This window comes from Meriones unguiculatus, chromosome 4 (genome assembly GCF_030254825.1).
Source record: "Meriones unguiculatus strain TT.TT164.6M chromosome 4, Bangor_MerUng_6.1, whole genome shotgun sequence".
Taxonomy (NCBI): Eukaryota; Metazoa; Chordata; class Mammalia; order Rodentia; family Muridae; genus Meriones; species Meriones unguiculatus.
The window spans coordinates 122,334,044-122,348,850 of record NC_083352.1 but is presented as its reverse complement, the minus strand read 5'-3'; the positions used below and the strand labels follow the sequence as shown (position 1 = coordinate 122,348,850).

General features: G+C 52.8%; 1 protein-coding gene across 7 annotated transcripts in view; it reads left to right on the top strand.

Moving 5' to 3' along the window:
- The window catches only part of Dlgap4 (DLG associated protein 4), a 147,572-nt gene that overhangs the window by 102,733 nt on the left and 30,032 nt on the right, over nucleotides 1–14,807 (top strand). Inside the window, exon 1 of one of the 7 annotated variants that reach the window (XM_021650991.2) lies at nucleotides 3,192–3,319. The exons of 5 other annotated variants lie outside the window; for them this stretch is intronic. Coding sequence is in view for 1 of the 2 variants with exons in the window: in XM_021650990.1 (XP_021506665.1) it covers nucleotides 4,296–4,326 (31 nt within the window). In the remaining variant the exon portion in view is untranslated. One more of the 7 variants, XM_021650990.1, reaches the window with a different exon arrangement.

Here is a 14,807-nt window from a genome sequence, read left to right as displayed (position 1 = left end):
ACAGCCATACATGGTGGTTCTGCCTGTACTCACCCCCCTCTACACAAACTCACACCAACAAGCAGCCAGTGTCCCTGCTCAGAAGGCTCCCGTCCTTACTACCCGCCCCCCCATTCGTTCTGAGCCCCAGTCGCCAAGAGGCACATAGCTCTTTGTCTCTCCACCCTGAGCACATGTGCTCACAGACCAGATGTAGGCAGGTGGGGAGATGTGGGTGCAGGGTGGATACTGAGGCAGTGGGGGCCCAGCAGAAGCAAGCGCTCTCGAGTGGCGGAGGCAGGGGATGTAGCTGCCCACCCACTACTTGCTGCTGGCAGCTTCCCAGCTCTATTGCTAGCACCGCCATCCTCCCTCCCCCCTTCTGACCCAGTTTCCACATTCCAGAAATAGCTCTGGCAGGTGACTGGCAGGCGGATCAGCAGTGGCTCAGCTGCTACTTGTACATGGCCCTCCGCAGCCAGAGGACACCTGGGAGGTGGCACAGCCTGTGAGATGACCCTGCCTCTCCCCTCTTTATGCCTCTGAAAGAAAGCAAGAACAGCTCCCCCATCCCAGTCTTCGCCTTCTGTTTTTCCCTCAGCCCTGTTTCTCTTCCTTTCCTTCCTCTCAGCTTCGGGCTTCCCCCTCCTCCTCTCTATGTCTCTCCCACTCCCTCTGAATCACATCACAGATTCAGAAGCTGAGCTATCACACGGGGGCCTCAGCAAGTGGTGTGGGGGTGGGAGGGCTGCCGTGTGGCACCCTGATCCTGCCAGTTACATTCTCTGTATCTTCAAATGTGAGACCGGTCATGAGTGTGTGCTCGAAAACACACACACACACACACACAGGATCACTCCCTGCCCATATTGGAAGCTCCTGGCAGAGCTGGATATGTTCCAGTCCAGGAAACAGTCCTGCTCCCTGCTCAGAGGCCCAGGGTACTTGTTTCAGTGCTGCTGTGCACATTGCCTGTCCCTCCCCGGACCTCATATTGGCATCTAGACCTTGGGTGTGAGGAACGGTCCTATCTGTGACCATCCGAGTCACAAGCGGCTTGCCCTCTTTTTCTTTTCTTTTCTTTTTTTTTTTTTTTTTTTTGTCCCTTCACCTATCCCTCTGAACTCTTCTGGTTTCTTCAATTGCTTTTCCTTCCCCTGCATATATACATAGGAAGGGAGGCTGACAAAAACCCCGTGGTCTTGTCTCCCACGCCTAATCTCTGGCTATTACACCGGGGATTCCTGTCAACTCAGCCCATCCAATCCCCAGAGTATAAGGGCAAACGCCTTGTGATTTGTGTGTCTTTTCTGGTCCCTGGAGCTAAGGGTTGAGATTTAATCTGAGTTAAGTAGATTAAGTGTGCCACCATCCATTAGTGATGTCTGCTATGGCCAGAATCATGCACACATGCTCTTCCAGACTTTAACCCAGTCAGCCATACACACAATCACACACTCACACACCCTTGAAGTGGGGGTGGGGTGCTTTACAAAGCCACTGCAGCCTAGAGGAAGTGTCACAGTCAAGGTCACTCAGCAGATAGGTCAAGGAGATGTTTCTCAAAGCGCTGAGTTCTCTGTAGGGGTTAGCAAGGAAGCAACCCAAGGACGTGACAAAGAGCAAGAGAACCATCTTGCACAGGAGCAAGACGATTTGAGGCTGTCACGCTGGTCAGGCAGGGGGCAGTGGCCCTGTTAGGGCCATAGGGTCAGAGGTGGTAGGATTCAGGCGGCCTTTTCTGGAAGAATGTCAGATTTTCCTACTGCAGCAGGCACCTCTCCTGAGAGGACACTGGGTAGAAGGCAGGCTTCCCCCCCCCCCTGGGTTCTACCATGCCCTTGTCCCAGATGTTCCTAGGTAACTGCTTACCTACTATGTGCTGAGTGCACAGATTATCACGGTTCAGATTTTTAAGCAATCCAGAGAAGTGGTGATCTGACAGGCCTCCAACCCAGCTGCCAGTTCTGGCTGCCCAGAACAGGACAGTTATTATCTGGAGAGGACCCTTCACCCTCCCTCAGGAGAAGCCCAGGCTCACCCAGGAGGATCTGAGGCCGGTCTGCCAGCCCTCAATCTCAGGCCTGGTTCCCGCTAACTCCTCGTTGCAGGAAGGCTAGCCTAACTCGGAGCTCCTGGACAAGGGCACAGTCAGCAAAAGGTCCCCATACACTTTACAGGACTCGAAAGAGGTCAGCACCAGAAGTATGCTTCCTTTCTCCCAGCACCAAGGTCTCACACTCCTATTGAAGCCGCCCATGAGTTCTTCTTTTTAAGAGAGTGAGCTGGATTCAGAGGGTCAAAGACTTCATGGTGAAAATTCCGTTTCTGCCTACTTTCTCTCCAGGGGCCACACAGCACTGGCAAAAGAGAAAGGGGGACTTGCCCAAGGTTATAGAGTTGAAAGGGTGGAGGTGGGCTGACTTGGGGTGTCACGGCCCAAGACAGAGTTTACTTTCCCCTTTCCTAAGTAAAGCAAACTGGGTAGCACGGGGTAGCCAACTACTGCTTTTAAAGTGCTCAGTGCTAGCCTCAAATGAACGTGTCGCTCTCGTCTTTATGTCTTAATGCAAAAGGAAGCTGTGTACAGGAAAGCGTTACCTTCTTCGTTCCTCAGCCCTCCATCAGATCCAAATGCAAAAAACGGGCGCCGGGCTTGCCACCCAGCAAGGATCTGTGCCTCGGAGACCTGCTGCAAGCAGAGTGCCAGCCTGTGGGAGGGTAGGGGACTCGGGGAAGAAGCAGGAATCGCGGTGTGCTTTTTGTCATGTTTTACAGGGAATGACAGGAACCGAAAGGCTGAGCATCTCTAAGGTCACACAGGTGTGATACTGAACTCATCCCTAGGACCCTTAGGAGCACAGCCAGGGACGAGGAGGGGGAGCAACCAGAAACTGATAGGTTGCGGAGTAGCTAGAAAGCCCACGGTGGTCTCCCTCTGAAGCCTCAGTTTCCCTACCCGTAGCCAGGCGTCGCGGCCAGGGTGAGATCGCGGGACCCGGCCGCCCCACCTTCCGTACAGACTGTGCTTTGCGTTCCTGCTGGAACCGGTTTGGCGGGGCGGTTCCAGAGGGCGGAGTCCCTCGGCTCGGGCATGCGCGAGCCGGCGTGGGCGCGCATTCCCTTTCAAGACCGGCTGGCCAGGGCGTGGGCCGCGCGGCACGCGTGCGCGCCTGCGCGGCGGCTCCGGCTCCGCGCGCCCCCTGGCGGCCCGGGAATCCCGGGCGGCGCGCGCGCGGCTGACGCGGGGGGCGGGGCCGGCGCGGGGCTTTAACCCGGAGGCCCCGCCTCTCGGGCGTACAAAACCGGAGCCTCGGGCCGGGCCGCGTGAGGGAGGAGGGTGAGTGCCCGCCGCTGGCCGCAGCAGCCGCCAGTCCGTCCGTCACTCCGTCCGTCTGTCCGACCCACGTCGTCGCCACAGCCGCGTCCTCAGCCCGGGCGCCCGGGGCCCGCCCAGCGCCGCCCGGAGCAGCCGCGGCCCCGCGAGGAGACGGGCGCCCTCCCCGCCCGGCCCTGCCCTACCCCGTCTTCCCGTCTGTCCGTCCGTCCGCCCACCCGCGCTTCCGTCCTTCTGTCGGGCCGCCGGCCCCCCGGCTCGTGTCCCCGCTGCGCCCGCTTTGTCTCTCCCTAGCTCGCTGTCTCTTTGTCTCTGCCCTCGCGCTCTCGGCCCCTCCCTCGCTCCGGGATCTCGGGTCTCCTCTCGCAGCGATCCACTCCTCTCTTACAGCCACGGGTTCTGGCACCCCCATTCTTCGGGACTCCCCCTTAGATCTTCTGGAGCCTCTCAGAACACACTCCACTTCCCCAGGCCTCCCCTGAGCCCACCACGCGTCCTCTGGGGGTCCTTCTTGATCCCTGTGCCCCTGATTACTCGGGCTTGCCTCCACCTAGTCCATATTTCCCCGGGGGGTTCCCTCTTCTCCGGGGCCTCCCATATCTGCCAGAACCTTTTACATCCCTCAGTGGTCTCCTTGAACCCCCAGTATCTTCCCAGCTCCCTAACTTCAGAGCCTCTGCCTTTCCTAGATTTGTCCGCTGTCGCTGTCACTGTCTCTCCTTGTTCTCCGAGCGCCCCACTTCTCTGGACCCGGTCCCCCGCCTTGCTCTCCGTGCCTCTTCCACGAGTCTGTGTCGATGGTCTCATTGCTGTCTTTGGCGTTCACGGCCTCCCCCTGAGCCTGCTCCTCTGCCTGGGGGTCTTGCTCCCTTGCTTCTCTGCCCGACCCCCTGTCGCCCCTTCTCTCTGCTCCTCGCCTCTCCCTCTCCCTTTTCTGTCTCTGCCGGGTCTCTGGGTCTCTGACCCCCATCCGGCCCTCATGGCTTTGTGTCTGGAGCTCTTGAAGCAATGTGAGTGGTGGGGTGTCCGGGTCGGGCCGGGCGGAGTCATCCCGCAGGCTGGCCGCGGCAGAGGCTCCATGGGGTTGGCGCTGGGGCAGGGGCTGGCGCTGGGGCGATGAGGCCGTGGGGCCTCTAGACCAGGGGGATAAGGGTGGTGGGGCCAGGCTGTCTGGCGAGGGGGGAAGGGGGCCTTCCTGCTCTGAGGCTTCTGCTTTAGTTGCTTGAGTGTGTGGAGGACGCCCCGGGCTGGGTATCCCTGCTGGCTTGGCCCTGCATGGCCTGGCACTTTGTGATTGCTTGTGGGCAGGCCTGGGCTATTTTGGAGCCTACGGCAGGATGTGATATCACTTGGGCGTTTATTTAGACCCAGCTGGGGGTGGGGGCTGCGTTCTTGCCAACTTGAGTAATGAAATTTTGCAGGGGGGTGTGGCTTCTCAGACAGCTGAGCTCTAGGGTTGTGGTCAGAACTTTTTAAGCTCCCCTGCTTGAGCAGGTGGACAGAGAGGTCTGAGAAACTTGGTCCTTGCTGAGACCAGGCTGGATTGGAGAGGAATTGACCTTCCTATGACCACCCTTGATGACTGTGCTTGACTGTCTTAGACTCTGAGATCTCGGTTACACCAGTCCAAAGGGTTTGACTTTTTGAGTCTCAGTTCCATCTGTAAAACGGATAGTGGGAGGTGGGGAAGCAAGGGTTGTCATGAAAATCAAATGAGGCATCTGTAGACATGATTTGTAAACTGTCAACCTGCCTTTAAACAGCCCCAGAGAGAGAGCTTGCCTGAGAAGGGAACACAGCTGGTGCCTGCAGAGCAGGGAGAGTGATGCAGGCCCAGGCCTCAAGTCCACTCCCACCTGGCTAGGAAGTGTGGCCACCTTTGCAGAATTCCCCCATGCCATGCTGTTCTTCCGAAGCTAATAAGTGGGTGTGCCCAGAGAGATGCCTGTGCTGGGAACACTCGGGTTTTCTGTGTGCCATCTGTTGTTTAAGGTTAGACCCTGTTAGATAGTGACACTTGGAAACAAAGTCAGCCAGAAAGTGCTTGTGAGCCACAGCTGCCTTTCTCTTCATGGAAGAAGAGGCTCTGGTTGGAAGGTTCCGCTGAGAGCTGGGGTCTGCTGTCAAGGGCCCTAGTGTGTTCTAGAACTTTGGAACAGGGAGTGAGACCCGGTATTGTAGTCCCCACGTTTTGCAGATAAGGTTGGGTCTAGAAGAGCCAGGAGGACCCATGGAGGCTTGAACCCGAGTCCTGTCTCATGGCGCTGTCAGAAGTTACTGTCTTGCTGCTCTTACCTGCTCTTGGTATATGACAGTCACTAACACCCGTGGATCTCTTTCTATGTACCTTGTAGTAGGCACAATGCACAGATTGCCTGCATCCGGGAGGCAAAAAGGGCTTCGTACCTGGCTCAGAAGTGAAGTCAGGATTCCACTCCTCACATCTCAAGTGGTGACTGTCCCTTGAATGTCAGCTTCCTAATCAAAATTGGAATAACAAGTCTTGTCCTAAAACTGGTTTAAAAAAAAAAAATGATAGGATCTTTTTCTTTCTTTTTTTTTTTTTTTTTTTTCCCAGTTTCAAGGCAGAGTGCCAAGGTTTTGTTCCCAGTTCTGGTGCTAAACTGCCATGAGACTTCAGACAGTTGGTCTTCCCCAGGATTTCAGATTCTCAGGCCACCCGTCCATCCCTGCGCCTTACCATTTAAAAGTATGCCAGAGCACAGAGGGAGAGTGTACTGAGCGCTGCCCGCTGTACACTAATGGCAGCTGTGGGCTTTTATGGGCAAGGGCATGTGTGGGTTGGAAAGGCTTCCTGGAAGGGGCAGTATTTGAGCTGAGTCAGCATACCAGACCCAGTAGCCCCTTACACAGGTGTTGCAGAGTGGAAATAATGTGGGTTTTAAAGCCATTCACACCTGCTTCTAATCAGTCTCATTATTCAATGTCTGTGCTGTCTTGGGCAAGTTACTTTCTGTGACCTTAGTTTCCTCATCTGGACTCTGAAAAATCATTTATACCATAGGACTGTGGTGACAATTAAATGAGATTTTATATATATAATAAAATCCTATACACAGTAGGTCCTCAATAAATGCAAGCTTTTCTCTCCTCATAATATCTGGGTCAGATTTTTCTTTGTGGGAGCAAGACATCCCTAGCCTCTTCCCTCACCCTTGTGGTTGGGCTCAGGTAACACGGAATGAGCCTTGATTTATAAGCAGTAATAGGACTGATAGCTCCAGGCCCTGTGAGGCATTGTGTAGTTCACCATCTCTTTCCTGACCGTTGCTCCTCACAACCCTTAGAAGCCAGTGAGGTCCTCCCTGTTTCACAACTGAGTGAAGAATAGGCCCCACAGAGGGGTGTGGGCCCACTCTGGGTCTTGGCGCGGGCAGTCTCAGGTCTCCCGGCTTCCTTTGCCTGCAGCATTACTTCAAAGTTGCTGCTTCTGCCTGGTAGCCTGTCACCCAGCTGCCAGTTCTGCCACCTGTTCTGCTTGGGTCTGTCTGACATTTCCCCAGTCTCTGAGCTCATCTCACATTTAAAGGCTTGGATGGGGTGGGGACTTGAGTCATCACCTTCCCTGGCTTTTCGTCCTGAGCAGCAACCAGACACTCCCCGAGGGCCACTGCCTGATGTGGATGCCACATGCCTGCAGGTTTTCCTCCCAGAAGCTGGGAGGGGACTTGGGAAAGTATCTCCTGGCTCTCGGGTGGCTCTGAATGTAGCCCTTCCTCCCCACGGCTCCACACTGAGAACCTCCTGCCTAGCTAAGCCTTTACTTGTACCTTCCCGTGCCCTCTGTGCTACAGACTGTTGTTGCTCAGGGTTGTCTACACCACCAAGTGCCATTGGAACATTAAATTGCTGGCCCTGTCTGTAAGCTTAGTTCTAGGTTCATACTCTTGCCTAAAGTGTGACTTTAGCAGGTCACTTCATCCTCTCTGCTCCAGCCTCCTCATATATAGAATTCTGATTCTTCATCTCTATAGATTTCAGTTTCCTGAGCTCTGTCCCCAGAGGTCCTCGTTTGTCAGGTCTGGGGCAGAAGTGAGTCCTGTCGAGCAGTCTGAATCGGAGAGCCTATTGACTACACACGGAAAAGCTGAACTGAGAGTAGCTGGCACTTGATGATAGGCTACTTATTCCTGTTGTCTGACCCTGGACCTATCAAATTCCTGTGCCTTGGTTTTCCACCCACCTCGTCGGGTGATCCCTTGAGAAGTGATGGTTGCTACTATCAGCGTTGTTTTGGGCAAGCCTAGGTATTTGTAGCAGCACGGCACCTTCCAGCTGAACCCTCCTGGCAGCAGGCACTCTCAGGGCAGGGCAGGCTAGGCTAATGGCTGTGGAGTAGAGCACCTGAGCAACAATGAAGTCCAGTCAGCAGCAACTTAATGAGGTCGAGGAGAGGTGTAGTGTGAAGGCCACTCAAATTCCCAGGCTTCCCAGGGCTGGCTGGGCAGCCTTTCCTGATTCATCCTGGGCTGGAATTAGCTGCTTTCCTCCCCTGACCATTTCTAGAAGACAAGGCCTTGTTGAAGACAATAAAACTAAATTCTAGAGCTAAAAGATGGTTGATTGTTGTTACTTAGTAAGGAAGCAAGTTTGGGGAATAAGGACTAGGATCCCAGAGCAGGGCTGAGAGCCAGGTTAGACCTGTGGCTTAACCTCCCCTGGGGCCTCTTTCACCCCTGCAGTGGCTGGCCTGGTTTGATGAGCAAAGTGCTCCCAAGCAGTTGGACTGGGATGAGCTGGAAACTGACTTGGGTATTGGGAAACCCTCCCTTACGGGAGGGGGGGGGAATGACACACACACACATACACACACACACACACACACACACACACACACACACACACACGACAGGATGCTGCCTTCTCAGCCCAGGCTGGCTCCCTCAGAGTGAAAGGGGAAGAACAGACAGACTAGTTCTCTGGTCCCTGGGAACTTGGGGTCTGATGAGAGACAAGGCCTACAATTACAGAGACTGTGTGACAGTCTGTAATTAAGTAGCTGCTGAGGAAAGGCATTGTCTGAGAAGGAAGAGTGAGTGTGAGCCAGAGGGAATAAGAGCCCTTTGAGTGGGCTGAACTGGCAGAGGCAGAGGGTGGGGTTGGCATTCTAGAGAATGACTTGCTCAAGGCAGAGGGGTGGGGTTGGAAGTTAAGTGTGTGTTTGGAAAGCTGAGTTTGCTTGCTGGTTTTGCTGATGCCTCCGGGCTCTGGCTGGAACATCTAAGAGGGACCAGGGAGTTGTAGGCAGCATTGAACATCAGTAGAGTAGGTATAAAGCCAGGAAACTGGGATAGCACAACTGAGGACCCCTTCAAGATGTTGATTCAGGCTGAGTGACTGGTAATGAATAAAAATGATGACAGGGAAGAGGCTCTGCAGCACCCAGAGGAGACCCGAGGGCGAGGTAAGGGAGGGGGGGCATGGGAAGAGAGGCACTGCTCCCTGAGCAGAGCCCAGCAGGGGTCCAGATCCTGGGGAGGGTGTGTGCCACTGATTTGGAGAGGGAAGTGCACTCTGAGCATACTCCTTATGCACCTGCTCTGGGGCAGGCTCTGAGCCAGGGCCTCCAGAGGCAGGTGGACTTATCAAATCTTACAGATAAGGGAAACGTGGCTCCAAGTCAAGGCTGGCAGGCTCCAAGCCTTGGCTCTTCCCACAGAAAGAACTTAGAAAGGAAATCTCTGCTCTCAGGGGCCAGGGGAATCTCAGCTCTTGCCCTTGAACAAGGGCCATTTAGACACATAATTTAAACTTCAGAGAGCTCAGTTTTGAAAGAGACCAGCTTGCTTTACACAGCAAGTTCCAGGACAGCCAGAATGAAACCCTATGTTTAACAAAAGAAAAGAAAAAAAAAAATCGCAAAGCCTTTCTGAAGATCCTTAATGTCAGGGTTGCGTGTTGGCTTAGAATCTCTGCAAGGTTAGAGGACAAGAGGCAGTAGGGACCCTTACACCCTTTAGAAACCTACAGAGCTAGGTTGCATGTGCATGCCACTTCTTTAGAGATCCTAGCCAGAGGAGTCAGTCACTCAGAAGTTAAGAAGAGATTCGTCACAAGGTACTTAACACTAAAGAACCCAGGGCCAAATTCCTCGGCTTCAGTCCAGGGGAGATAGGAGAGGGATGGTACTTACCAAATGGCCACTGTGGAGAGTGCTTGGTTCCTGGTGTGTAGCCAGAAAGTTGATCATCTCCCTGTAGTCATTCTCTTGGTGTTAGCATCACCACCCTACCTACCTCCCAGTATTTAACTTGGTCATGAGGCAGATCAACCGCCACACAGCCCCCATCCTTCCAGCCTTTCCCTTGTCACTAGTGTACACCTTAGCATCTGCATGCCAGTCTAGTTAGGCAAATGTTGTAAGTCCAACTCTATGCTGGGCTTGACCGCTTTTCATACCAAAATCTTTTTGTTGTTGTTGTTTTTCAAGATAGGGTTTCTTTTTGTGTGGCCTTGGCTATTCGGGAACTCACTCTCCAGACCAGGCTGTCGCCTGCCTCTGCCTCCTGACTGCTGGGATTAAAGGTGTGTGCTAACACCAACTGGCTTCATTCCAAAATATTTGGGGGGGGACCAATTTCGAGACATGGTTCCTTTTTGTAGCCTTGGCTGTCCTGGACTCGCTTATAGACCAGGCTGGCCTCAAACTCATAGAGATTTGTTCCCAAATCTTAACAGAGGTTGTTTAAAGAGATTTTCATGCTTCTCTGGAACAGAGATGGCCTAAGATGGCCTAATAGAAATGTCACTAAGACAGTGGGCTAGAGTGACCTGTGCTGTCCCTTGGAGTTGTGGTAAGTTCACTAGATTGGCACTTGTCAGGTGCTGTCACAGGAACTTTCAGATTCTTCCTGTGTTTTCATTATTTCTTTGCAGCTCATTGCTTCTGGATCTTTAATGTTTGTGTAGCCTGTTTTGCTTTGCAAAACTTTTATCCATTGTTACCTCAATAGACACTTATGTGACCCTACGAAGCCTTTGCGGTTGTATCTGTTTATTCCAGAGGAAGAAACTGAGGCTCAGTCATAGAAAATGACTTGACCACAGTGACCGTGTGAGCTGCTCATTTAGTCATCAAGTTTTTATCAAATGTTACTGCATGTCTGGCAGTGAACCAGCCCTGGGGACATACTGACAGACAGAGCTCCCTTGGAGACTTAAATTGCAAAATACAGCAGCATCAAAGCCTAGGCCCTGTCACTGCAGACCCCTCCAAGTCGGACCCAGGGATCCAGAGTTTCAGCCTATGATGCCTGAGCTTAGAACATGAAGGCAAAACTAGTCAAGGTGCAAGTTTCTGCAAACTGATCTTTAAGAAAACAAAACAAAAAAACAATAAAGTTTTCTAAATTATTAAAGGGACAGTGAGGAAAGGTATCTCCCAGAAGGCCATCTGCTGGGCCTCAAGGACTGAGTTCCTTGACTTTTCTTCAACCTCCAAATATTTGATTACAGTCTGCACAGGTGTGGAGCCCTGTGGCCATGTGCAGAGCTGGCGGTCCTCTGTGACGCCTTTAATATTAAATGATGAGATAAAGGCTGATCCTAGGGTTCCACGTCCAGGAAGTGCTGTGGCCCACCCTTTCAATTCCCATGTGTAAAAAGCAAGCCTGGGTGTTAAAACCCATGGCAAATGAAACAGCCATCCATGCTCCAGCAAGCCTGACTTCCTTTCCCCAGTCCCTCCTGGTAGTATTCCTCTTCTTCTAGCTCCACACATTCAGCATTCAAAGCCCTCTTTAGAGCCTTCCTATGCCTCAAGACCAAGTTTGCTCTTGAAGTCTGCCTTGATGCACACCCCTACCACCATCCCATCACATGCCAGAGCCCTGTGACATCTAGGCTTCCTCAATATATACTCAGAGATAACTTCAAGATCCAGCGGCCTGAGCCTTGGAGAGAGGGCTCAGGGTAAGAGTGCTTCCTGCTTCCAGAGGACTCAGGTTAGACTCCCTGAAGTCACAGATGACTCATTACTGCCTCTGACTTCAGATCCAAGGAGTTGGACTTTTCTTCAAGCTTCTGCAGGCTCTCTCTCTCTCTCTCTCTCTTCCCCCATCTCCCTCTCCCCTGCCCCCCCCTCAACATACACACTCTAAGAGCAGAAAATTCTTTTTTGTCTTGTTTTATTTTTTGAGACAGGGTTTCTCTGTGTAGCCCTGGACTCGCTCTGTAGACCAGGCTGGCCTGGAACTCATGGGGATCCACCTTGCCTCTGCCTCCCTGAATGCTGGGATTATAGGTGTGTTCCACTGTGCCTGACTGAGAACAGAAAATCTTAAAAACAGAAAAATCTCTAGGCTCCTGGCCCTCCTGTTCAGGAGAGTGATGGCCAAGGTCTGTAGGGAGGGACCTCTGTAAATCTCTCTGAAGTTAATTTTGTGTGTGTGTGTGTGTGTGTGTGTGTGTGTGTCTGTATATACACACATAAGCACAGACTTACACAAACTTTCCAAGCACAGGTACTCAGTGAAGACACTAGTGTCTCTAGCCTAGATGCATTCACTGTGCCTGGGCTTGTTTCCCTGAAACCTGCATACATGCACACACTCAGTCACTACTACGCCAACAGCTGGGTCTTGATCGTGCCTTGTCTTGCATCACCTCTGCTTGTTGCTCTGTACCTTGCCGTTTCCACCCAGGTCCGTCTTGGGTAGCTTTTCTCTGTGGGCACACACAGGTCCATGGTCGTCCTTTGCTCACGATTGTGTGACTCTCCACCTATGGTAGACCGCCACTCGTTCGTCGGGTCGTCTGCTGCTGGAAGCAGTGAGGTCTTCCCCGAGTAACTGCATGAGGTTGTGGCCACAGAAGCCTTTCCTGCAAGTAGCTGTTTGAGTCTGTACACTTAATTTTTTTTTTCAGATATTTCCAAATTGCCATCTTTTCCATTGTAAAAACATTTTCGATTTTTTTTTTTTTTTTTTTTTTTTTTTAGGGGAGGGCTAGATAAAATCTTAATACTTGTGCTCAGGCTAGCCCTTGACCTCTTAATCCTTCCATCTTAGCCCCCCAAGCGCTCAGATTACAAGCATACACCCCCACACCTGGCTAGAAATGTTCACAGTTGTAAAGTGCCCCACTTGGATTCACATTCATTTTCTTAGTTAAGAAACCACTCTTGCTGTGGCGGCGCATGCACACCTTTAATCCTAGCACTCCGGAAGCAGAGGTTGGTGGGTCTCTGGAGGCCAGCCAGGGTTTAATGAGACCCTCTACTCTTCTAGTCCCACTTCTAGTTACAGTGGAGCAAGGCCCGAAGGGGAAGAAGTTGGCCAGTGTCACTCCGCCAAGGAGCTGCCCTTTGCCAGGTCAGGTGGAAGGAAGTAAACAATGAGGGAAATACAGAGGGAGGCAGCATAGGAGTAGAACCAAGACTGGGTGAGGGAACTCTGCTACTGTCCCTTGGGAACTGTTTGTCACACGGCCCTAGGAAGAAGCCTCCCCCCTGCCCGCCAGAAGTCTTCGGTGAGTCTCCCTGTGTGCTATACTTGCGTGGCAACAGCAGGGCGGATATTTCCCCTTGCAGGACCCCTGCATCCCACCCTCTCTGGGTGTCCCATTCCCTCGTCTAAATAGTGGGGAGGCTTGTAGCTGCTTTTGTAGTGCTCCCTGGCCTGCTGGGAAGATTTGGCAAGCCACCCAGTAGGGAATATGGTGAAATGCCTGAGAGTGTGGCAGTTCTCGCCACCGGGGACCTCAGAGGGTCTGAAGTTGGGGCCAGCCCTGGGTGGGCTGCTGTAAGGCTCAGCAAGGGCTGATCAGCCTGCAGTCCTGCAGCTTCAGGGCCCCTCGGCGGTGTCTTTGTTGGCATTATAGCGCCAGATTGCTCTGAGCTTCCTGAATTTGCTCTGCCCCAGGTTGCTGGGATCTCCACAGTACAAGTGGAACAAAGGAGCTCAGGTGACAGATGCCAGAGAGGTAGTCAGGGAGACCACAAGGCTGTCTTTGTGCCACCTCTGAGGTGGGCCCCCAGCAGGTCATCTCTACAGCTCCTTTCCAACCAGGGAGATGCACTTCTCACATTTGGTAGGTAGGAAGATAGACCCTGAAGCTGGCACCCTGAAGGGTCAGAAGCTGGGGGTTCCTCTCCCCTAGATCTTAGCGTCTTTCCCACATTCTTTTTAGTTTCACTTTGGCTTTGAAAACCAAACATCAAAACAGGAAGCAGCGGCTTTAAACCCTGCCCGGCTGGGAGGGCATGTGGGGGACCCAGGCAGAGCAGGCCACACTAGAATGTTTTCCACCCGTGTTCTGGAGGTCTGGCTCATGGGTGGGGCCCAGTGGGGAGAGGCGCCAGGCTATAGACGGTGGTGGCGTCCTGGCGAGGCAGTCTGGGAGTGGGCCAGTAGGACGGGTTCCCTGGTGAAGTCAGTTCATCCGGGTGTGGTCCCAGCATCAGGCCCCCCAGGTGGAAAGCTACTGCCTTTTAAACACCCCGTTCTTCCGGGGCAGGGCTGAACAGAACTGGGCCTGGGAAAGAAACCAGGGCCTCGGTATTCAGCTTTAATAGAACCTTTCACCTCCATTAAGGTAAGAGCAAGCTCCAGCCTCTGCCTTGAAGCAGTTTCCTCTGGGTATCCAGCTTGCCTGAAAGCCCTTTTGCTCTGTTCAGTCATCTCTGCATGGCTTCTCACCTCTTTTTAGGTTGATAGGTGGCTTCCGGCTAGATCCTCCCTGCTCAGAAGTGCCCAGGGTCTCCATTTGTTTCTCTGCAGGCTGTGGAACCTCCAAGCGCTGTCCTTCAGTGGTATGGATTTGAGTCCCTTAAAGTTGGCAAGAGTATCTTCACACTCAGTGTTCTGGGCTGAACTGGTCTCTACTCTGAGGAAACCTGCTGTTGTCAGGAAGCCCTCTGTTGAAGGGTTACACTGATGATCCACCTCACCATGCTACACCCCTGTACCACAGAAAGGTGGCGCACTGACGAGCCATGCCTCTGGGTTTAGGCAGACCCGTAGTTGAGAGCATAATTTGGAATTAAACTTCTGAAATCCTGTCACCTGAGCTCTCAGGTTTTTTGCCTATACAGTGGCTCCTATCAGCTGATTAGTCTAACTGTGATGACCAGAGAGGCCATCCTGATACCTAGGGGACTCCACCCACCCTGGAGAGGAATAGGTAGACTGTAGACTATTTGGAGAGTAGCTATTAGCTGCCTGCTTGCTAGTACAGTGCTCTGGCTGGGGATCTGAAGGACTCAAAGAGAAGGGCCTTCCCCAGAATGCTAGGTTTAGATAAACAGCATTGTTTTGTTTTTGTTTCGTTTTTTTTCAAGACAGGAGTTCTTTGTGTAACAGCCCTAGCTGTCCTGGAACTCACTTTGTAGATCAGGCTGGCCTCAAAGTCACAGAGATCTGCCTGCCTCTGCCTCCCAAATGTTGAGATTAAAGATGTACGCCACCATGACTGGCATAAACAGAATTTTTGAGGGAGGCAAGGACAGGCTTTCCAGAGGGGAGGACTGGAT